A 22,995-nucleotide genomic window follows, 5' to 3' on the forward strand; every position below is an offset into this window, starting at 1 on the left:
ACATCCTTAGCTGTTGATTTGCCACCACTGCAGTGGTGATAAAAGAAATAGAATTACTTTCAGTTAACTAACTTAGCTAGCTAACTAACTTCAGAGAATTACAGTCACCACTTTGCTTTGTCTGAATGTAAAGACAACAGACCCCATTATCTGTTGTTTTCTAAAACTTGTTGTTTTCATCATCATTATATATCATTTATGATGTCTACATAGATAAAACATTTTCTCCTTATCTATATAAGGTGATCACCATAATATGACTACTGCAAACTGTTTTGATGAAAGTTAGTAACTGAAAGCATTATTTAGTAATAACCATTAAATAGTACACAGATACACAGATAAGCAGGTACAATGTTGTGCTTCATGCATTATGTGCAGTGTAATCTACTTTGATTTGAATGTTTACATTTTTGTGTGAGATGAAAAATGTGTCAAACAGGGAAGAGAAGGAGGAGAGAAAAAGCAGGGAACCAATACTTGTGATGCTTTGACCTCTAATTAATAGTCATACAACAGTCCATTTATACAACTATGATTTTATTATTCTGTTGAAGAATGACATGGGATCAGGATGAAAACAAACAAACAAACAAAAAAAACAACAAATAATTTGTGGGGACAGAAAACACAGCAAGTTGTGTTAACCAATTAAGAATAATTAAGAAATTAAGAATTAAGAAATTTGCTTATGTGTTATCATGTCTGAAGGGGCTAAAAGTGGAAAATGTCATGGTGACTGGCTTCATTTGAGCAGCTTTGCAGTTGCCATGGAGGTCATGGTAGTCATGGTTGTCATGGTGATGGTGGGCACAGTGATGTCTTTAAAGATGGGCTGTGTGACACCAGAGTAGGACACTTTGTTCTCACTGAGGGTCCCGATGATCATCTGACGCATTTCCCTGCTGGCATCACCACGCACTGCCAGCAATGCCTGGATGTGCTCCTCCCTATGGAGAGCAGGAAGGACAAAAACCTTTAGCTAATGTGGCATCAACCTGCTCTGTGATACTACTTGAGCAGAGTAAAACATTTATGCAAAAACTTGTATGCCGCTTGTGTCACTGAATGTACCTGATGTCAGGATATTTGGACACTAGAGTGGTGACCTCCAGGAACAGCAGTGAGGGGTCAGTCAGCTTAAACACTTCAGCAATTGCAGCGATGGCACCGCAAAGTCGGTCTGTGTCCTCACCCTACATGCAACAATCAACCAAGGTTAGGCATGCCCCCCAGACTTAACAGGTTTCCTTTCAATACCAGTCAATGGTTACCCCATGTCTATGCTGGCTGAGCAGTGAGATCATTACAATAGTAGAAGCTGCAGTCCTCCATCAGTGCGTACACTGGATATCTTCGGACTCAGTACTGCTATAAAACAAGTGTTTTGACAGCTTTGCCAATGGTTGACAGATTTGTTAAACTCAGCACAGTAGTTAATTGTTAATTACAACAGTAATGTGTGTGCTGAAAGTGAATAATGTTGCAGTTTAAAGAAACCATCATATGTGAACTCACAGCAGCCAGTTTTCGGAAGAGGAACTTGAACTGATCAGCCTCTTTGATCATCCTCTCAGCTCCCTCCCTCCTCTCATCAGCATTTTTAAAGGTGATCCTCTTCTGCATCACTGCTTTAATGTACTCCACCACCACTCTGCGCAGGGCCTCACTTGTCATCTCCTGCACACACCACAGTCAACATGTATGTCCTAAGATCACATGACAAATCTCTATATTATGAGGTGTGCTCAAGAAGCTCAGAGACATTCTTCTGTGAACAAATGGAACATGGCAGGTGAGAGCAATAACTTCTGTGAGTCAGTATATACGGATGAAATTATTAGCCCACCTGTGAAAATGTCATTGTTTTAAAAGTACTTCCCAAGTGCTGTTAAACAGAGCAAAGATTTTTTTAACACAGCTTTTTCAAACATCCTAGGTTTATTTTGGATGCTTACATTATTTTACTTTGCACACAGAAACAAAATTATCCCACAAAAACCAAAAATTACCAGGGTCAAAATTATTAGCCCCCTGACGCTAATATTCAATTGTGTATGCTTTTTGCTTGATAACAGCCTGCAGTTGTTTGTTGTAGTTTTCAACAAGTCTCTGACATGTCTCCTGAGGAATCCCCACCCATTCTTCTTTGGCAAATCTCTCAAACTCCTCCAGATTTGATGGCCTTCTGGCATGGACCTTCATCTTCAGTTCACCCCACAGATTTTCAATGGTCAGGGCTTTGTGCAGGCCAGTCAATAACATTCACTTTGGTCTTCTGGTCATCTCATCTGACCAAAGGACATGCTTCCAGTATGCATAATGTTTCTCCAGGTTGTCCTTCACATACCTCAGTATGGCTTGAAGGTGTCTCTTCTGCACAAGTGGAGTTTTTCTTGGTCTGCATCCTCACAGCCCATTCCTGTGCAGAGCTCTAGTAATTGTCTACTTTGAGACTACTTGGCTAAGTCATTCACTATTGTCTTAGCAGTTGTTCAGGGGTCTTTAGACACATCTCTCACTAGTTTTCTTTCCAGGGTTTTTTAAATCTTTTGCTTCTTACCTCTGCCAGGCTTGTTCTGTACTGTGTGGCTCTCCTTGAATTTCTTGATGATACTTCTCACTCCAGTTCTTGACATTTGGAAACACTGTGATAACTTGAGCAACAACAAGTCTAAAGTGATTTCTTTTGTTTTTGGCATGATGCTTTTTCAAATGACAGCTCAAACCATTACTGAAGTTTTTATACTGTATGTAAATTGGGAGATAACCCTCAGTTCTAACTTGATTGTACAGGCTTTGAGCATTACAAAGTTAAAGCACATCACTGCACAATAGTTGTTTGTGCTATGGCTCAATAAAAAGGTCAGTTCTTAAGGGGGCTAATAATATTGACCCAGGTAGTTTTGTTATTGTGTGCAAACAGAAATAATTTATGCTTTCTAAAAGAAAACTAGAAAACTAGTATGTTTAGAAATGCTATGTTGAACATTCCTTGCTCTGTTAAAAAAGCACTTGGGAAAATTTTGAAAAAACTTTCAATTTCATAGGGGGGCTAATAATTTTAAACAAACACCATTAAGTTTCATAGGAATGTAATAACAATTAATCAAAATAACCTGCTAAGAGCCAACATTTTGCTCCATTCTTACCTGATTGAAAGGTTTCTTGATCTTGTTGAAGTCATTGAAGTAGTCCTCTACTGTCACACAGATAGTGTCCACAGCATGAGAACCTGTCAGCCACTTCCTGGTCAGCAGCTCATTCAGGTGATGCTGATTAATGCAACATCAAAATCAAAGCAATTAATTCATTCTAAAAATCATCAGTACAATCTTATGTGTTAAGTTGTTTTTGTCCTTTTTAACTGTCAATTAAGATGAAAAGCACAAGGCAGTTGATCTGTCTCCAGCCCATTTATGCATTATCTAGTACTTACATGTGGACCTTTGAAAAAGAAATAAGTGACACTAATATGAAAACCATGTGTTACAGCACAGCAAATATTTTGTAGCTTTAAGAAAATGTTTTTACTTTGTAGCTTATTTGATGTTACTGGACACCCAAACTCTATATCTCCTAATAAGCTATCATTAACTGATCTCAGTTTGATTTTTGATCTTCATTAATATTCAGCAGCAGTTGTGTTTGTGAATGACTTGAGTGACCATTATGTTGTAGCAAGGTCCCTAAAATCAAGCCTTGATATTAATTGATATTAATTCATTCAGGGTTTATTATTTCAAACTGTGAACTATCAGTATTCAAATTCAATCTGTTACTAAGTATATAGTCCTGATTATATTGTTTCATATTATTATTTTTTTTTATATATATATATATTGTCTTCCTTATAACTTCCTTATAGCTTTTTCTATTTGGCAAGTCCTGTTGCTGCTGCTGCAACAATGTAAATTTCTCTGCTGTGGGACTAATAAACAATTATCTTATCTTATTGTGGAACATGTCTTCTGACATGATTTGTTTTGTCTAATCATAGTTTCATTAGGGCAACATTTCCTCAATTGATAAGGTAGAAACGTGGTCATTTTTCTCTCATTAGTACTTTAATGAGGATGCACCTAAAGTATAGAATAAATGGCCAAAATAATCCTTGGTTCATTATCAATCTCTATAACATGCTGCATAAAAGAAACAAAGTCTGGGCAAGAAAGTCAGGCTCAGTTAGATTGATTCCAAATGGTTACCAGCTCACAATGATCTGCAAAGATCTGCCTCTCTTCATTAGTAAGAACTCAGCTACAGTGACTGATAAAATATGCCAAATAGTTTCAACAAACATTTTGTTGCCTGTTCCTGTCTTCATTTCTGGCACTACCTCTCTAATTATAAATGTCAGATGTCACTGACTATGTGACTGGTATTGAAAGCTTTGGATTTAAGCCATTCACCTTAACTGTGGTATGTGAGGCCTTAAAAAATTTTTTGGTAAAGGCTTTCCCTCTTATACACACTTAGTATTTTATCTTTGTTGTTAATTGTTGCTAAAGTGTGGAATTTTTGTTGCACTTTGGTTAAAAAGAGTGGTGTTTCCTATTTAAATAATTATAACCTTACCTCCTGTTGCCTTCGCTGGCTTAAATTCTTCAAACACTTAGTATCCAGTTTTAAGAGGTTTTACATGCCAGTGCTACTTTGTCTGAGTACTACTACTGTAACGGCAAGTTTCAAATGATATTGGAACCTTGGACAAGAAGTAGAGCTGTTCAGTTTTATTTATTGATTTGTCTAAAGCATTTGATACCGTGTGTGCACTGCAGCGACCCCTGAAGCAAAGCCTGCTTAACACTGGGCTATACAAGGTATGACTATTAAATAACAAGACTGTGCTTATGAGGATAAAAACTTTGTGGTTCACGATCACACTAAGTGTTATATATTAAAGGTTTGGTATTCACACAAACTGCTCTAAGTTTCCAATAAGTGACGTCTTCAGTTCACTGCTAGCTACTGATTGAAGTGCATGTGTTCTTGCTAAGGCGTCAGAAATTGATTAGCTTAAAATTTAACTTGAAATTTAACTTGAAATTTGGTGAAATTGAACAAAACAGCAGCCCAATCTTTTCGTACATTGTATGGGGAACACTGCATGTCATGTCCACGTGTGTTTGAATGGCACAGAAGGTTTTGTGAAGGCAGAGAGGATGTCGAAGATGATGAACGTTCTGGGTGCCCATGCAAATCAAAAACTTCTGAAAACATTCAACAAATTGAACAAATCATTCGAAATGATCGACAACTCAGTATAAGAATGATAGCAGAAATGGTCTTGATAAAGAGAGAGTTCGGCAAATTTTACATGAAAATTTGAACATGACAAAAGCATGTGCCAAAGTTGTCTCAGCTCACACTGTGCTCTAAAGCAGTATCTGGCCCACAAACAAATCGCAGTGCTTGATCTCCCTCCCTGTTCACTTGATCTAGCACCGTGAGACTTTTTTCCTTTTTCCTAAGATCAAATCAGTGCTCAAAGGAACATGTTTTGAGTCTGTGTCAGAAGTTAAGAAAGACCTACTGCACTGCTTTAATCAGTGGAAGACTTGTATGCAGTGGTGTGTTGATGCAGAAGGGGAGTATGTTGAAGGAGAAAGACACTGAAAAGTGTTAATATTCAATAAAATTGTATTACAGCATCAGTGTCTTTATTTAATAGACATACCTCATATGATCAGGCAGGAGGCTGGTTTTCTAATTATCTATCAAGTAAGTCTCAGTGTAGGCTTGGGTAAAACTGGCTTAATGTTGTTAATGGTGTAGGAGCCACACATTGTTTGCTGGGGATTATTTGGGTTTTGATTTGTTTGGTATGGTTGCCACGGTGATATGTGGGGTTTGGGTCACGTGGGCACCGTAGATGGCAGTCGTAGGTTATATTAGGGGCTGAATCACCTGCACTGGAGGGAGAGAGGAGAGTCAGGTAGCCGTAATTTTTGTTGACCGCCTTTTGTTCAGTTATGATACACATATGCAAACAGTGCATGTTTTACATCTGATCTGCACGTGTATCTCCAAATAGCCGCTGTAGTAGCTGTTGTGTTTATCATTAAACATTCTGAAACTTACCTGGATTCAGCGTGCTTCTCTGTATTGGCAGCGCATCATACAAACATACAGGACCTATCTCTACCTCTCAGGCAACGTTAAAGGGCTGGAAAGTCGCCACAAATGGAGTGCCCAAACGTTCTGTGCTCAGCCAACTTATATTCTCTCTTTATATAAAAAATTTAGGTGCCGATGCATATGGCATTTATACACAGTATTATGACAGTGACATGGTTTTATATAGCTGTGCATTTGTGGTCATGGAGGCACTTCTGTTTGGGTTTAATAATTTATAGTGTCAGCTTATTCAACTCAAGGTTGTGTTAAATTAAGACAAAAAAGTCATTTTCTATTTCAAGGAAAAAACTTCCACATACTATTGATATGATAACTCAGGGGAAGAAAATAGGTAAATATCTTGATGTTTTAAGGCAATAGTGAAAACAGTGAAGCGACAGTAAGGAAACTAAGACTGAAGTTGAAATTTATTTCAGACTCAAGTCTTTCTTTTCTTTAAAAGCCAGGTAAAGGCTGGTTGCTGTCACTGCCCAGTTCTTGCTTACAGTGGCTTGTTATAAACAGTGTGTCGTCATATGTAGGACTCCAAGTGTTTATCACATTATTTGCATTAATATTTGTCTCTAATTTTAATCATTATCATCGATCACAGGACACATATCTGCATTCTGAGTACAGATAGAGAGGGAAAGAAAGTGTTCATGTTTTCTGACCCAGTTTGGAATAGTTTGCAGTACAAGTACCTGTAAAATGGCAAATGCATGGTATTTGTAGCAAAATCTTTGTGAGATTTCAGAATAATTGAATCTTTTATGAAAATACAAATTACTTTGTGTAACACTACAAAGACTTTGCTAAACTTAACTTTAGTAAATATAATTCAGTCCAACAGCCTTTCTTACCTCAAGGTCTAGAAAAACTTCATCCAATAGGAACTGACATCCTTCCTTGGCCACCTCATTGAGCGTCCTCTCTATGGCAGCATCACTGTCAGTGGGCTCTGATGACTGAGAGTACTTCCTCTTCAGACTGTTGATGGACTCTCTGAGGAACACACAGGATAACTGTTCCAATATGGTACCACAAAGTGCTCAATATAAATTATTTTTTAAAGACATTATGAAATAAATGTTCATATGAATACACTGTTTAAAATACAGAAATACAATTATTTAATTTCAACTCATTATTATGATTTGCTAATTTATCATTCATGTTACTGGATATATATTTTATTTAATCACAGACATTTTTCACAAGTTAGTTTTTAAATCATATTGGCATTTTTCCTGATGAAACTTTTATTTTATTTCTCACTGGTATATACTGGTTCTTATTTACATATACCACCTCTGAATATGATAATATCCTGTATGATACTGTAAGCTGATGAAGGAGACTTGAAGTGAAAGCAACTCATTTTGCACAGAATTCAGGTGGGCGAGGAAATCCAATGGAAGCCCTGACTGTTGGTAGCTAAGTTTGCAGGCTTCAAAGATTAAACTCTGATAAAACGTTTCAAAACAGAAACCAGAGTTTCATCAATTCCCATTGGAGATTCTGGCAGGAGGATTGGTCCTAATTTTGAGGGAGCATGGTAAAAAGGAGGACACAGTAAGACTTGCTTTTAAAGGCTCTCACTAGGGCTGCACGAATAATTGTATTAAAATCGCGATCTCGATTCAGAGCTCTATGCAATCTCATTTCTAAACGACAACGATTCTACTGCATTTTCATCAGAGACACCCGCTGCATCAAAACGAATGCTCCTATTTCCCTCAGCCAGTGAGAATGTGCAATTACACCATGTGATTCAGAGCAGCTTAAACTCAAATAAACCCAGTGAGAGCGAGGTGACAGGCTATGACAATGTGAGTAGACATGACGGCAATGAATGACAGATGTGATGAGTACAGTATCCATTTGTCTCCTCTGTCTTGGCGGGCCGCTGCTACAAAATGTATATAGCGAAAACACTGCAGACAGACACTGTCAGCCGGTTTTAACTTGTCTTATCAACAGTAGTTTCCACTTTAGATGTGCGGATTCTCGTGGCGGGCATGCAGCTGTCAGCAGCTGTCACCTGACACTGGAGCGGAGAGAATCAGAGCGAGTCACACTGCCTGCATCGCACTCTATTTTCATTAAGTAACTCTGTAGTTAGTTTTGTGGTTTAGATGTGGCTGTAAAGTTTACAGTCGCTCTGTTGCTCCTGCAGTGCTCTGTGTGTGAATTCTGAGGCAGCTAAAAAAAAAAGAGTAACGACTCGTCCACTGAGATTGTGTGAGTCAGATCAGGGTTAGGGCTGGGTACTGAATTTCGGTTCTTTTATGGCACCAACCGAAATGCTTTGATTACTACCCGGTGTTCCAGTTTAACTGGTGATCCTGTGAACTAGTGATGTATGTTTACCTATTCACTTGCTTTGCTCCAGATTCATCATTTTCAGGTAGAGGAGCTGCTACCGTGTGCTTGTTTAGTGTGGCGAGATGTTGAAGACCTCGCCGAAAAACACATATACATCACCAGATAAAATGCATATCCTGCAGTCGACAACCCGAAATACAGTCCCTGTTTACTTAATAGCGAGCATCAAAAATGACTAATAAGGCCTGGGAAACCCCGGTGTTAGGGTTAGGGTTAGCCTTCAATATCTTGTCACACTAAACAAGCACATAGTAGTAGCTCCTCTACCTGAAAATGACGAATCTGTTACCAACATGTGGAGCAAAGCAAGCGAAAAGGTACACAAATATCACCAGTTAACAGGATCACCAGTTAAACTGGAAGACCTGTATTGAAAGATGCGTTGTTTTTCGGTACTAAGATGTTAATCACGTGATCAAGATCAAAATCAAGATCGAGATCGAGGCATGCAGGAAATATACTTACGTGGTTACGCCCACAAACGCGGTTCACGTGAATCTTTGTTGTGAGCTACTGTGTGTGTGTGTGTGTGTGTGTGTGTGTGTGTGTGTGTGTGTGTGTGTCGAAGCAGTTAAAAATACAACTGAGATCAAAAGTGTGTCTCCATTTTATCAAGACTGATGCCAGTAGTGTGTGATGCAATAATTGGAAGAACACAGAAACAGTTACGAGCAGAAAGTTGCTCCGTGTTGAACTGCACAAAGATTTAAAGGTCCTTAGTCTGCAGCAGTGAGCATTAGACACTGACTTGTCACTTGTTTGCAACAGTTCTTTTGCACTGAAAAATATTTGTTGTATATTATTTTTGTTAGAAAACTGCTTTGAGTGGCAAAAAGCCAAAGCTGAAAAATGAAACTCAAGATTTGTACCATAATATGTAATGCAATTTTCTTTGTTAGAATTGATTTTATAAAATTGGTATCGAAGTATCGTTAAGAAACCGGTATCGAATATTTTTGATTGATACCCAGCCCTAATCAGGGTACTCCTTACTAATGTATCGAATAGTCGACATTTCGGGGGCAGCCTTAGAACCTTACATAATTTATTGCCATTACCTGACAAGCTCCCATAGACACAAGGAAATTACAGACTCAATCAGCTGCCACTTAGCCAAACATTCAACTCAGTTCAGTTCAGTTCAATTTAATCTTATTTATATAGCGCTGAATCACAACAGAAGTTGGCACTTTCATATAGAGCAGGTCTAGACTGTACTCTTTAAGATATGGCCTGTCCTATATTAGACACCATTATATTTTCTGTTCCACTTCCTTGTGTATTGGGTAAATTAGTAAAAACAAAAAAAAAAAAAAATCATGAGAGAGAATCGTGATCTCAATTCTTAGCCAAAAAAATTGATGCAGAAGGGGAGGATGTTGAAGGAGAAAGACACTGAAAAATATTTATGTTCCATAAAATTGTATTACAGCATCAGTTTTGTTATTTAATAGCCATACCTCATATGATCAGACAAGTAGGACTCAGTCTGTGAAAGCCAATGGGCTCAGGTAAAACTGGCTTAATGTTGTTAATGGAGTGCCCAAAGGTTCTGTTCTCAGCCAACTTATATTCTTAATTTTAATCATTATCATTGATCACAGGACACATATCTGAGTACAGATAGTGCTGCTAGGATCCATTTTGGGACCTGTCCTGTTCACTATATATGTAAATGAAGATTTTCTTTGTGTTCATCAAATTCATCTCTACCCTGATGATACTGTTGGTGATTGCACTATTAGCTGTGAGACCTTGTGTGCCTTTCCAAATCATATCCCATCAACTGAATTTACCACAGGTGGACTCCAATCAAGGTGTAGAAACATCTCAGAGACATCTAGAGAAATGGGAGGAACCTAGGCAAAATTTCAAGTGTTACAGTGATGGGTCTGAATACTTATGTCACTGATATTTCAGTTTTTCCTTTTAAGTCAATTTGAAGAAATTTCTGTAAATAAGCACGTATACTGAGAAAACCTACCCTATATAAATAAGAGTTAGATAAACACAGATGAAAAAACATATAAAATATATATATATAGCCACACACCCAAGACCTCAGGCCATGACTCTCACCTGAAACATTAACAATGATCACACTCTACTTGATATCATGACCAAAGTTGTCATTTACTGAAAGTGGTAACACTAGTTAATGTACAAAACTTACTTGAATGTCTGGCAGTTGTTAATGATGGCTATCATGTACTGCACATAACATTGAGGCAGCTGTCTGTCTCTCAGGTGGTCCTCTTTATAGGTCACTGCCTCCTCTCTGTACCTGCACACAACACACACATTTGTTTGCACGTAGCTTTACACAGCTGCTTTATTGTTTTCTTAATTATTGCAGTAGTTTATTAATTAGATTCTTCATTAGACCTTAAATGTGAATAGATTCATTGAGTCATTGAGCTTGAGGACTGGTGGTGATGATGGAATGATGATGGAAGACCTTTATTACATCAGAAAGAAAGTCAAACAGTATGAGAAAATTACCTGATAAGGAATGTGTTCATCTGTTTCAGGCACAGCTTCAGAACTTGCTCTTTGAATTCCCCATCAATCTGTGCAGCAACTTGTAGGTTCTGCTCAAACATCTGATCAAGATTGAGGATTCATTAAAATCAAGTGAGAGGTAGAGCGAAAATGAATGCTGTGCTATCCTAGAAAATGTTTTCAGAGGAATTCAGCTCTAAACACACTACTGACATATTACCACCAACATGTTAGCAAACATTTGCCTGTTTATACATCCTGTAGACACTGAGCAACATTTGCAGTCATTTTGGTGTCCAGTTGAAGAACAGAAGTGCAATATTCACTCTCTGTTTAGCTCTGGTTTGGTCTCAACAAACTCCTAAGGGAAATTTCAGTTCTTAATACAACACACTGATGAGACAAATCTGTCCTCAGAGGCAAGTGCTGAATCTGGAAAAAAAACACTGTACAGTTCATTACCTGAATGATAATATTCATGTGGTAAAATATTTATAGCAGCCATGCTTGTCAGCAAAATGACAAGATAACCAGCTCCTAAATAGCTGTGATGTTGCAGGAGTGCATTGCCTGCCTGCAAGCTAAGTCTACAGCCATTTAAAACTGGAACACCTTTAGGAAAACTTACTGAGTATCTTTCCTGAACGTGCACCTCTGGCCCACTGAAAATCTGTCTACTTATCAGAGTCAGGAATACTTCGTCAAAGGTCTGAGGTGACTGTGTGGTACCTGAAAGACAATGGCAGGCAGTGTGGTCTGGTAGTATCCATCTTGGTCAGCCTCAGGCTCTGTTTCTTTCTGCCAGTCCTTCTTATCTGTTTCAAGGGCCTTGCGCAGCCAGCCTGTTATATTAGACTGAAGACATGGACGGTCAACAGAGAGTTTAGGTCCACACTCAACAAAAGATGCTTTCTAACATTGTTTCTGTGCCAATACAGGCAGGCATAATGGAGGTAAGTCTACAGACTAATTAACTTGAGAGGGACACTCTCACTTAGTGTCCCTGTTCCTGTTGGTGTGTGTGGAACTTACTGTAAAAGTCTGGACATATTTGCTGAGTAGGTCATCTACCACATCCTGAGGCAGCAGAGGCTCCAGCTGGTTGATGTCACACTCTGAATGGAGCTCTGGATGGCCCATCATCTCTACACTGTAACACAACCATGCACACACATACATCAGTTGCGCCTGCAGGTGCCTCTTGAATTCTTTGAGCATGTGATAAAGCACTATTAGTTAATATGTAAAGTTTTTTCCTTAAAAGGGACAGTTCAACATTTTAGGAAACATGCTTATTTGTGCTGGTTAGACAAATTTACATCTGAAAGAGTTTACAACAACATATCAACAGACCATAATTTTAACTCTAGATGTGCCAGGGAAATCAAACTAACAACAGCCTCTTATTGCAGTAAAGCAAGATGGACTGGTGGTCATGATGGCAAACAAAATATCAGTTGTCAGCTTAACCAGGTGTTGAAATACCTGTTGTGCCACAGTGACACTGTTGCTAGTTGCTAGTTGTGCTGAATGACTCTTGATTTTGATTTTGATTTTACTATTTTTTTACTTTATTTTTACTTTTGACTATTCAGAATACATCTACTGTATACATACTCAGCTTGAGCATGTTGATTCACTATTTAATACGTCATAGAGTTCACCATGGGAGACATCACAAATCAAGTGTTTGCACAGACTACACTGTAGAAAATACACTTGAATGATTTTTGACAGTTGCAGTTGGCCTAATATAACCTAGATATGCACAAGCCCCATTGCTGGGGCAAACCTGCTTCAAAGTTCCATCTTTGAACTGATAAATGTCTTAAAATACACAATAAGGTTGTGAAAGTGAATGCTTGTGTGTTTGTACCTCTTATATGTGTTGAGGACCCAGGTTAGCAGGGACACAATCTCATTAGCCTCCAAGTCCTCAGCAGCCAGTTCTTTAACACGAATGGACACAGCATTGTGGTAGAGACTGAAAAACCTGAAACACACATACATGCATGTAAACCAACACTTACCTGAATGTGTATGTATAAGTTAATACTTTGACTTTTTTCAAGTCTTGTGTAAGTCTCAGTTCACAAGTGCTTAAATTTAATACACAATACACTTGTACACTGTAATAGCACAATAACAACATCACTGCTTTTTTTCTCCAAGCAAGTAAATAGAATACTCGCAGTTCACATAATCCAGCTGAATCATAAACATTTATTGAATTGAAGATCACTATTCATAAACATATGTCATGCAAGAAGCAATAAAAACAATCTGAATGGTCAGAGGTGTCATATTGATATTTACTCTGCGTTGATTGATTCACAACATCAAATCATGCATTGAGCAGCACAGTGAATTCAATAACTCTATACATAAATTGGTTGCCTAATCTATGTAAGAACATAACCTTAGAAACCTTCCGATTACCTGTTGAAAGTGTTGTAGTGTGGGGGGAAGCACTGCACCATGAGGTTCTTGACAACAATGAGGTCATCCAGAACATACTTCCTGGTTATTTCTAGAAGGCGAACCAGCCACATTTTATCAGCCTCTCTTGTCACTGCCTGAGTACCCTCAATGCGGGTGCTGACTGTACCCTCCAACACCTGCAACAGAAACAGATGAGAGACTTCCAGCAAAGTTCATTGGTTTTGGGCTGAGCAGATAAACACCTCTTACTGAGGTAGAGTCAACTAAAACTTCAATGTCACATCTTTTCACAGCAAACAATATTTAGTTTTACTATGATTACTATAATGTTCCATACTCACAAAATGTGCATTTCAAGTGCATTTCAGCAAAGTGTTGAAATGCAGTCTACAAGCAAACCTACCAGTGAGACCATGTTCCACGAACAGTCAAGTTCAATTGTTGTTCATGATTGAAAAAATTACACATGGTCTAGATATTTGGGCTAGTGTCTAGAGACTAGTGCTGGACAATCAACTTCAGACTATCAACTGTGATTATGATTTTGGCTCCCCACAATTAAATGAACCTGACCACGTACGAAATTGACATTTTAAATGTGTACTGCATTCAATGAAAACTGTCCTGCATATCAAATCAAGCACTCCTCAAATTAACAGCCAGCCACCACAGCTTTGCACACACCCTGCCATGGCAGTTCAGAGTAGAAGAAAGGCAAAACAAAAATAAAATGTTTGGAGCAGAAGGTGAAGAGCGGATCATCATCTCTTGTTTGTAAGTATACTACAAACTGCTGTAGGATGAACGAATGAAGGCCAAGAGGAATAATGTTGCAAACGTTACAATGCATTCAGCTTCCATCTGACCCTGACCTCTGCCCACTATTTGGGCAGTGTCAGATTAAAAGTCAGCAGAAGAGTTAGAAGACTAAGAGGAAGAAAAATTGCATGAAGAAAAGGAGAAAAAAAATAAAGACAATATGGAATATTAAAAGGGGAGGGACTGGATAAGGAAGATGAATCACAAGAAAAGTATGAGTTGGATGAAGACGAAAGGTCAAAGAAGAGGAGGATGGAGAGTTGGATGAGTTAGTATCAGGGGTAGATAATGATGATGAAGAGTCAGGAAAAGAAAAACAGGTAGGTAAACTCAGCAAACAAGAAGATGAAGAAATAATCTCACTCAAGCCAACTGTCCCAGTAATATTCTTCATGACTTTGAGTATTTAAAAAAGTATTACTCTGACAACTCCTCTTACCTCGAACATCTTGTCCTTCCACTGTTTGGGTCGCCCAGGTGGGATGAATCCAGTCTGCTTCTTGCGGTCAACCATACGCCGATCAATCTTCTCCTCTCGCTCAATGATACGAACCACTGACACCAGCATAGTAGGGTCACGACGAACCGTTACCATGGACCTCTGCAGTACCATCCATAACTGTTTGGCCAGCTCATCTGACAACCCCTGAACCTAGAATGGAAGAGGAAGAGACTGAAAATGGGCTGCCTTGAAGCTTTAGCTTATAAAATTTAGACTGAATATACTGTATATAAAACTCCCCAACCACTCTTAAGACCACAACAGTTAAATATATCCTGAAGAGAAACAATTTAGATGCTGCAATACTAAATAATACAGACCAGTATCAAATCTAGTATTTTTAGGTAAAATAGACTATATTATAATACAGAGTCTTGTATAGATCAGTAAACACTAACAATATTTTTGAAAAATAAGAATCTGGTTTTCAGACAAATCACAGCACCAAGACAGCACTAGTCAAGAAATGATCTCAGGTCCATTATGGATCTGAAAAACTCTCTATATTTGTACTACGCGATCTCTTCAGCATAAAAAAAATATGGGTTGCTAAACATTAAGGAATGAAATTATCTGTCCTCTCACATAAATTCTGCATAATTGCTAAGTTACCATCAATGGACGTTGACACATTCTGCTAATTTTTCACACTATAAATCTACCAGAAAGACAGGAAGATATTTAATAACTTTCAGAGTTGGCAGAGTTGAATTACTGCTGGTTGGAGATAATTAGTAAATGAAAACAGTATTTGTTTAAGAGAATAGAAAGTGAGTGTGACATAACTTGCTGTTGCTAGCTTATAGTTAGGGTTGGGTCAGGCTTGAACATCCCTTAGTTATGCTGCTAGACTGCTGGGAGATCTCCCATGATGGGCTGAGCTTCTCTCTCTCTCTCTCTCTCTCCACAGTATGGATACATATCCCATAAACATGTTACTAACTCATTATCTTCCCTTTCCTGTAGTATTGTACTCTTCCGTCTCTCTCTCTCTCCTCTTCTGTCTCTTTCTGCAGGTATTTCTGCCTCTGGAGCTGTAGAGTCTGATCTGTGATGACAAGTCTCCTGCTGCTCCTACAACTCCACTCAACACCTGCTGCTAGAATTAGAAATGACTTATACTGCTATTAGTTGTATTGCTATGTTAGCAGTTAATATTATCACTACTATCATTACTACTGCTGTATTACTGCCATCACCTTACATCTTATATGCAACCTGTGTTATACAATGCTCTTCTCTTGCTATTTTCTACCCCCTCTGCCTTGAATTGAATTGTACTGATGGAAATAATGCTGTGGGAATGTACATTGTACTGATTATACTTTATCAGTACCTGAGGAGAGAAAAAGTCAGTTTGATCTGTAGTGATGGTGATGACATATGTGATATTTATGTTTCACAGTTATGTTACAAGACTGTAATACTTGAGCTTACATCTTCAAAATAGATGGAGATGAGGTTCATGTCACTGGTGTTTTTGCTGTCCATGCGGTACTGCTCATACATGAGGTCATCCCGTGAACACTCCAGCTCCATCAGCTTCCTGTGGGCCTGCAGTAGCTCAGCCTGCTCTATCAGCTGCTGGGTCTCTGCAACAATCTCTGGTACTATACACACAACAAAGTGACACAGAGTATCAATTCAGGGTCAAAACTAGAACTTTTTCTTATTATCATGAATCTGAGTCAGACTTCATGGGCTTGCGTAAAACCTCAGATGTTTCTACAGTAACAATATATTGTCTGTGATGGGACACACAGCAGTGACACCTTTTACTTAGGATTGAACAAAACTTACCAGAGAAAATGTTTTTAAGGTTTTCCACGGCAGAGGCAAGCTGACTGTGCTGAACTACGGCATCCTTGACATCTTTCAGGTTCTCAATGGTGTTGATGCTCTGCCTCCAGTCTTTACTCACATCAGCCAATGAGCTCTGGATGTCTTTGACGTCCGTCAGGGCACTGTGCAGCTGGATCAGTCCAGTGCGAACGCCATCCAGCTGGGACTGGATAGCTGCCTGAAGAAGTGGTCATCAAGAGACAGATATTACTGTCAATTAGTGACTGAAGTTGGTATTTTTATTTTTTATTTAAGACTATTACAATGTGACATCAAGATCAGGAGTGCATGGGATATTTAAAAAAAAAGCTACTTAGTTAAACATGCCTGTTGTCACAAAACAAGAAAGGTCAGTAGTCTGTAAATGAGGGAAGTCTAATGAAGAAGCCCTCCAACATACAACACTGAGCAAACAAACAGAAGTGAAAATGACAAAAGTCAGGAGACCAGATGATGAAATATTGGGACTGGGCTGGAAATTAAGAGAATTTTGTTCCAGTGAAAACTAGAACTAAGACGAAGCTGAGGTTATCTGTATTTATTTTGTTACTGGAACATGCAAACTGCACTGATGTTTTGACTTACATATTCCTTTAATGTTTTGACAAACTTGATTTCTTTAGTGATTATCAATTATTTTTGATTGCTTGACACAGTAAATTGTTTTAGTGCTGAAGCAGTGAGTCAACTGATCTTTTTTTTTGTTTGACTGAATACGATCATCGGCCATTTTTATAAATTTTCATTTTTCAACCAAATATACGGCAATTCCCTGGTTCTAGCTTCTAAAGACTGGTGACAAATTTCAAATTTCTCTATCTTTTGTCATTTTAAACTGTGAGGTTTAGATGATCGACCTTTGAGGAGAACCTGTGATGTTACACTTTTTTCTGACATTTTACTGACAAAAACATGTTGCTGAATTAAACAGTGAGTGAATATTTGTGTAAAATGAAGATGTGAATTCAGATACTATGCTATACTGTGTCTTAACACATTACCTTCAGCCTGGCTTCCACAGAGGCCTTTTTGCGGGCCTCCCTCCTTCTGTACTGCTCCACTTTGTCTAGCTGGTCAGACCTTTGCAGCATTCCTGCCACACGCTGCACTGCAGTGGCAACTGCCTCCCGACTTGTCTCCTCCATAGTATTTCTCAACAATAAAGTACCAGACCAGACTGTACCAGACTGTCACAACTCTGTCATACACACCAAAAATAATTTAATGTTTTTCACAACTGTAAACATCATGCACAATCACATACCTAAATATTCATAGTTTGAAACCACAACTACAAAAATCATTTTACTTGTCAGTAAAAGAGTATAACTCAAATAACTGTTCAAATGATACACTTTCACGTGGTAACAGGCAGTTTTTCAAGTATCCTGCATCCTCAGACCCTTTTTTCTCATTTAGTTATTTTGCTAAAACTGTTGCTGAAATTAATTTTCCCTGTCACTAGTCTATACTCAATGCCCCATAGTGACAAAACAGCTTTTTGATTTTTTTTTTTTTTTTTTTTTTTTGCAAATTTCTTAAAAAGGAAAAATGATCTCTCAAAACCTCTCTTAAATGTTTCTTTAAAAGTGTGTTTCTCCAAGTTCATGCAGAAGATAAAGTCGGATTCCTGTCATAACATGGCACTCATTAATATGAAACACGGTACAAACTGTGACCAGAGAGCATACAGGGACAGCTGTGACACAACCTTATATTTTTTCAGAGCTGGTCAGCTGTCACGCTGTTAAATGGCTTCACTGATTTCACTGTAGCATCTAATAACGTTAGTACATTGCAAAGCATTGTCAGCTAGCGAGCTAAAGTAGTGTAGTTTTTATTTTACCAGCCGGTGCACTGCGGTCGGACAGACTAGTCATTACGGCGTACAAAGTGTGGAATAAAAACTAGCTAAGCCTATAAATGAATTTCAATCTTCCATGTCAATAAATTCATTAGCATTAGCTAAGCTAACAACGGATAGGAAAAGGCTAACACTATCTTACCGCCACTGAACAATGCGCATTGTACAAATCAAAGAAATATCCTTACCTCAGACATTTAAAGAATAAGCGTGGTGAAGATTAAATACATGTCCACATGTATAACATTGATATTTGTAACGACGTTGTGTTGTTGTTACTCCACTTCCTCCTTCGAGCTCCGCCCAACACCAGCTGCTGCTTCTTCTTCTTCTTTATCTTTTTTTAAGGGCAGTTGGCAAACAGCTTTCAGGTGCATTATCGCCACCTTCCGAAAAGGAGTCTCGACCATAATGGCTCTTGCTGCTATACTCGCCTTTTGAGCCAAAACCTAAAACCCCACCCCATCGCCCCCCTCTACTTTTTTCATTGCTTCTTACATCTTTTTAACTATGAACTCTATATTTCTCTCTCTTTTCCACATAATTCTGCAAATAATACTACACCAACAGATCTATCTACATTACTGAATACTTCATTTATCATACTCGAAAACAACACTGGACTGATTTTGCTCCCTTTGGGAGTTCAGTTTTCCACTAAATACTTACTACTATGTTCTCTTTCTATTCTTACTGATAATAATGTGTCTGTTAAAAAGTTTTTCACCCGTCTAGACATCCTCCCTCTTATTCCCATTTTAGATAATTTTTATTTTACAAACAGAGAGCTGGCTCCTTCCTTTCCTAAATCCACTCTGATAGTTCTTCAGAAGCTCTTTTGTCTTTTTGTTTGTACTTTAAGCTCTCATTTATAATTTTTCCATAACTTTACCTAGATGTGACATCAAACCAATGGGTCTATAACTTTCTACTAAGCATGGATCTTTACCTACCTTACATATAGGGACAATTACTGATTCTTTCCATTGATATGGTAGACATCCCACTTCCAATACAATAACAATATTTCTTTACCTTTACCTTCTACCATTTTGATTTTTTAACATATAATAACTAATTTGATCCTTCCCTGGGGCATCTTGCAGTGCTTCTGTATTTCTTGCTATTGTTCTCTCTCTCCTTTCTTCATTACTCAAAAATTTTCATTACAATACTACCACAGTTTAACACCCCTGACTGACAGACAATCATTTTTGACAGTTGTTTATATCTTAGGTTTTTCAAATATGTATGTTCCTCTCAGATTGTTCTTGCTGTCTTTCATTTTAATGAACTTCTGGATACTTTGTGGTAACTGTTCTTTTTTTTTGGCAGTAAAAAAATAGTGTTTGTATTTGTTATACAAACACAATAAATCATGTATGGGACTATGAGTGAATAGCATAGGGTGTATAATGATTTTTTACTTACAAAATCTTGAGCTTTACATAGTATTGCAATAGATTTTGTCATTTTTGCTTTGACATGGTTTTATGTATTTCCAACTTAATTTAGTGTCAATTATTACTCCTAAAAAATGTTTCAAGCACTGTGCTGATTTCAACTTCATCTATTTTAAACTTCCTGTGCATGTTTGATGCCCAGTTTCCAAATATTATACCTTTCGTTTTACCTGCGTGTAAAGATAGTTTCTTTACGTCAAACCATTTTTTACATTTTCTGTAGTTCCTTCTCCACTGTATCCAGAAGTTGTTTTAAATGCTCCCCACTACAAAATATAGTTGTGTCATCAGCAAATAATATACATTTCAATGTCTTTGAGACCAAGCATATGTCATTAATGTATAAAATGAAAAACAAGTACTGAACCCTGTGGCACCCCACATGTAAAAAGGTTTGAATTTACGTTATTAATATGGACATACTGTTTTCTATCTTCCAGATAACTTGATAGCCAATCGTGGGTCAGTCCTCTCATACCATACCTCTGTAATTTAGATAATAACAATTTATGATCATTAGTGTCAAACACTTTTTGTAGGTCAAAAAAATAAAAAATAAAATAAGAAATCCTACTGTGAATTAATTTCTCTCTGTGCCGTTTGTTATCTGTTCAACAAAATCCATCAGTGCAAATGTGGTAGTCCGGCTCTTCCTGAATCCATAATACTGTTTGCATAGTATTTTATTTTTAGATATGAAATCATTTATCCTTTCAACAAATGTTTTTTCTAAAATGTTTGAAAACTGTGATAACAGTAAGATAGGCCTATAATTTTAGAACACGTTTGTCACCAGATTTGTATACTGGAATGACCTTGGCCATTTTCATTTGTTTGGGAAATTTTCCCATCGTCGGGGACTGATTACAGATATAATTCAAAGGTTTAACGATACAGTCAATATTTTTTTTACATCATAGACATATCATAATCATTCCAGTCTATTGATTTTTTTACTTATAGATTTATGTACAATATCAATTATTTATCAGTTTCTCTAATAAACATTGAATGTGTATTGATGTTAATAGTATTACCATCCATCTGTGCTACTTGGAGGCTGAATGGAATTTTCTAAAAGTGTTCCTAGTAGTTCTACTAAGTATTCATTAAATTTAAATCAGTTTATTTTCTCAGAAAACCATGTCACTGTTGGAATAAAAGTAACATGGGTAATTTCTGGGGTTTTCTTGATATTTTTCCTGATATATTTTTCCACTTTATCCACAAGAGGTCAATGTTTATCATACAATTTTGATATGATGGAAATACATATACAATACACTCCAATCCTGATTTGTTAGGTGCTCCCTAAGATAGTTAATGGCACTTTCAGTTACTCATTGTATTAATCTACTGTTTTCTGTCTCCTCATTTCTATTCATGCTGGTTTCAAAGGTTATGTGACAATGATCACTAATATCATTTATGATTAAACCCCCAGTTATCTTTCCCTCAGTAACATTTGTAAATATATTATTGATGAGTGTTGCAGTATTTACAGTTATCCTGCTCAGGTGAGTGATTAAAAGGTACAATCCCATGCAAAACACTGAATTTATCAAATTTGTTGTTTGCATTTGTCCATGAGGATTTAATAGATTTATATTGAAATCTCCACAGACAAAAACCATCTTGTTATTGACTGAGTTGTACATTTCTGACAATCTATCCTTGAATCAGAATCAGAATATCTTTATTGTCATTGTCACATGTAGAACAAAATTAAAAATGGCATCCAGTCGATGCATCATGTTTGAAATAGAATATAAAATAAATGAAATAGAAACAATAAATAAAATTGATAAAAACAAGCACAAACACACACGCACACCATACATTCTGTTCTTGTTGCACAGTCTCTTATTGCACCTCAGGTTATGTTTTTGGCTGCGTTGAGTGTAATTATTGCTATTGGGTAAAAACTGTTTTGGATTTTTGCTGTACCAATGTTGATTCCCAGGGCTCTATATACACAACTTATAATTATATTTTTTGATTTCTCTAATTTTTTTTTTTTTTGATTTCTGAAATTTTTGAAAACTGTGTGTTTTCTCCAAGACTTTAAATGCCTTATTTTGATTTTTAATTGCAGTAGAATATCCTTATGTCCACCATGGAACTATCTTTTGTCTCTTACTACCAGCTCCTTTTGTTACAGATTCCTTTGCTGCTTCCACAATAATCCTGTTTATATCTGTATTAAGGTCATATATTGCCTGATCCATATTTACCTCTTTTAACTTCCCTTCAGTTATCATTCTGTACTTGTCCCAATTTGCCTTTTCAAACTTCCATCTCAACTCTCTCTCATCTTGTAATCCTCTTTCCACTCCTATATTATGCATACTGGATAGTCATCACTACAGTGCTCTCTTTAACTACCTCCCAACTAGTTCTCCCAGCCAAAGACTGTGACACCAAAGTGAGATCTATTGCTGATTCTGTACCCTTTGCAAAATTAACTCTTGTGCCTGACCCATCATTTAAACATACCAATTCCTTTTCATCCATTATCTCTTCTAATATCACTCCATTTAAATCCTCCTGTTCATCCCATAATGTGCTGTGTGCATTGAAATCTCCACACCAGATAATATTACCTCTCCAACATTCCAATATTGTTTCTAGTTTCTCTTTTTTCTAACTTTTTACATGGGTTATAAAAATTTAGTTTTTCTTGATCCATACCTCAGTGACTGTTACATCTAATTCTTGTACTGTTTTTATAATTCATTCCTTTTTTAATAAATATTGCACATCCTCCACAATTACCACTGCCCCATCCTTGCATATAGTAGTATACCCTTTAATAATGAAATCCAGAGTCTATCATTGTCAATATATACCTAATATATCCATATATACACATATATTATATACACCATATATTATATTTTATATATATATATATATATATATATATATATATATATATATATATATATATCATCATATATCATGATCATCATATCGTTTATGATATCATATGATATATATAATAATATATAGACCTATGTCAGTGGTGATGTGTGTTAATTGTACTGGATACT

At 37.1% G+C, this 22,995-nt stretch overlaps 1 protein-coding gene across 1 annotated transcript; it reads right to left on the minus strand.

The window, feature by feature from the left end:
* Positions 1-519: 519 nt before the first annotated feature.
* On the minus strand, positions 520-18,828 carry exoc3 (exocyst complex component 3). Its single transcript, XM_018695997.2, has 16 exons — positions 18,668-18,828; positions 17,617-17,813; positions 16,574-16,793; positions 16,211-16,383; positions 14,711-14,923; positions 13,450-13,628; positions 12,887-13,003; positions 12,043-12,160; positions 11,740-11,865; positions 11,011-11,111; positions 10,682-10,792; positions 6,984-7,125; positions 3,153-3,275; positions 1,519-1,680; positions 1,075-1,196; positions 520-950 (listed from the first exon to the last, which is right to left on the minus strand). Exons 2-16 carry the CDS (start codon positions 17,758-17,760, stop codon positions 746-748), a joined length of 2,256 nt encoding a protein of 751 aa, XP_018551513.1. The 5' UTR covers positions 17,761-17,813; positions 18,668-18,828; the 3' UTR covers positions 520-745.
* Between the last annotated feature and the right edge of the window lie 4,167 nt (positions 18,829-22,995).

This window comes from Lates calcarifer, linkage group LG4 (genome assembly GCF_001640805.2).
Source record: "Lates calcarifer isolate ASB-BC8 linkage group LG4, TLL_Latcal_v3, whole genome shotgun sequence".
Lineage (NCBI taxonomy): Eukaryota > Metazoa > Chordata > Actinopteri > Centropomidae > Lates > Lates calcarifer.

What these genes read in the sequence shown, in the direction of transcription:
- exoc3 (XM_018695997.2), bottom strand. Translation starts at nt 17,760, where the DNA reads ATGGAGGAGACAAGTCGGGAGGCAGTTGCCACTGCAGTGCAGCGTGTG. An exon ending in TCTCCATCTATTTTGAAGAT is followed by an intron (nt 14,924 to 16,210) that starts GTAAGCTCAAGT and finishes CTTCCATTCTAG; the next exon opens with GTTCAGGGGTTGTCAGATGA. An exon ending in AACAACTGCCAGACATTCAA is followed by an intron (nt 7,126 to 10,681) that starts GTAAGTTTTGTA and finishes TGTGTTCCTCAG; the next exon opens with AGAGTCCATCAACAGTCTGA.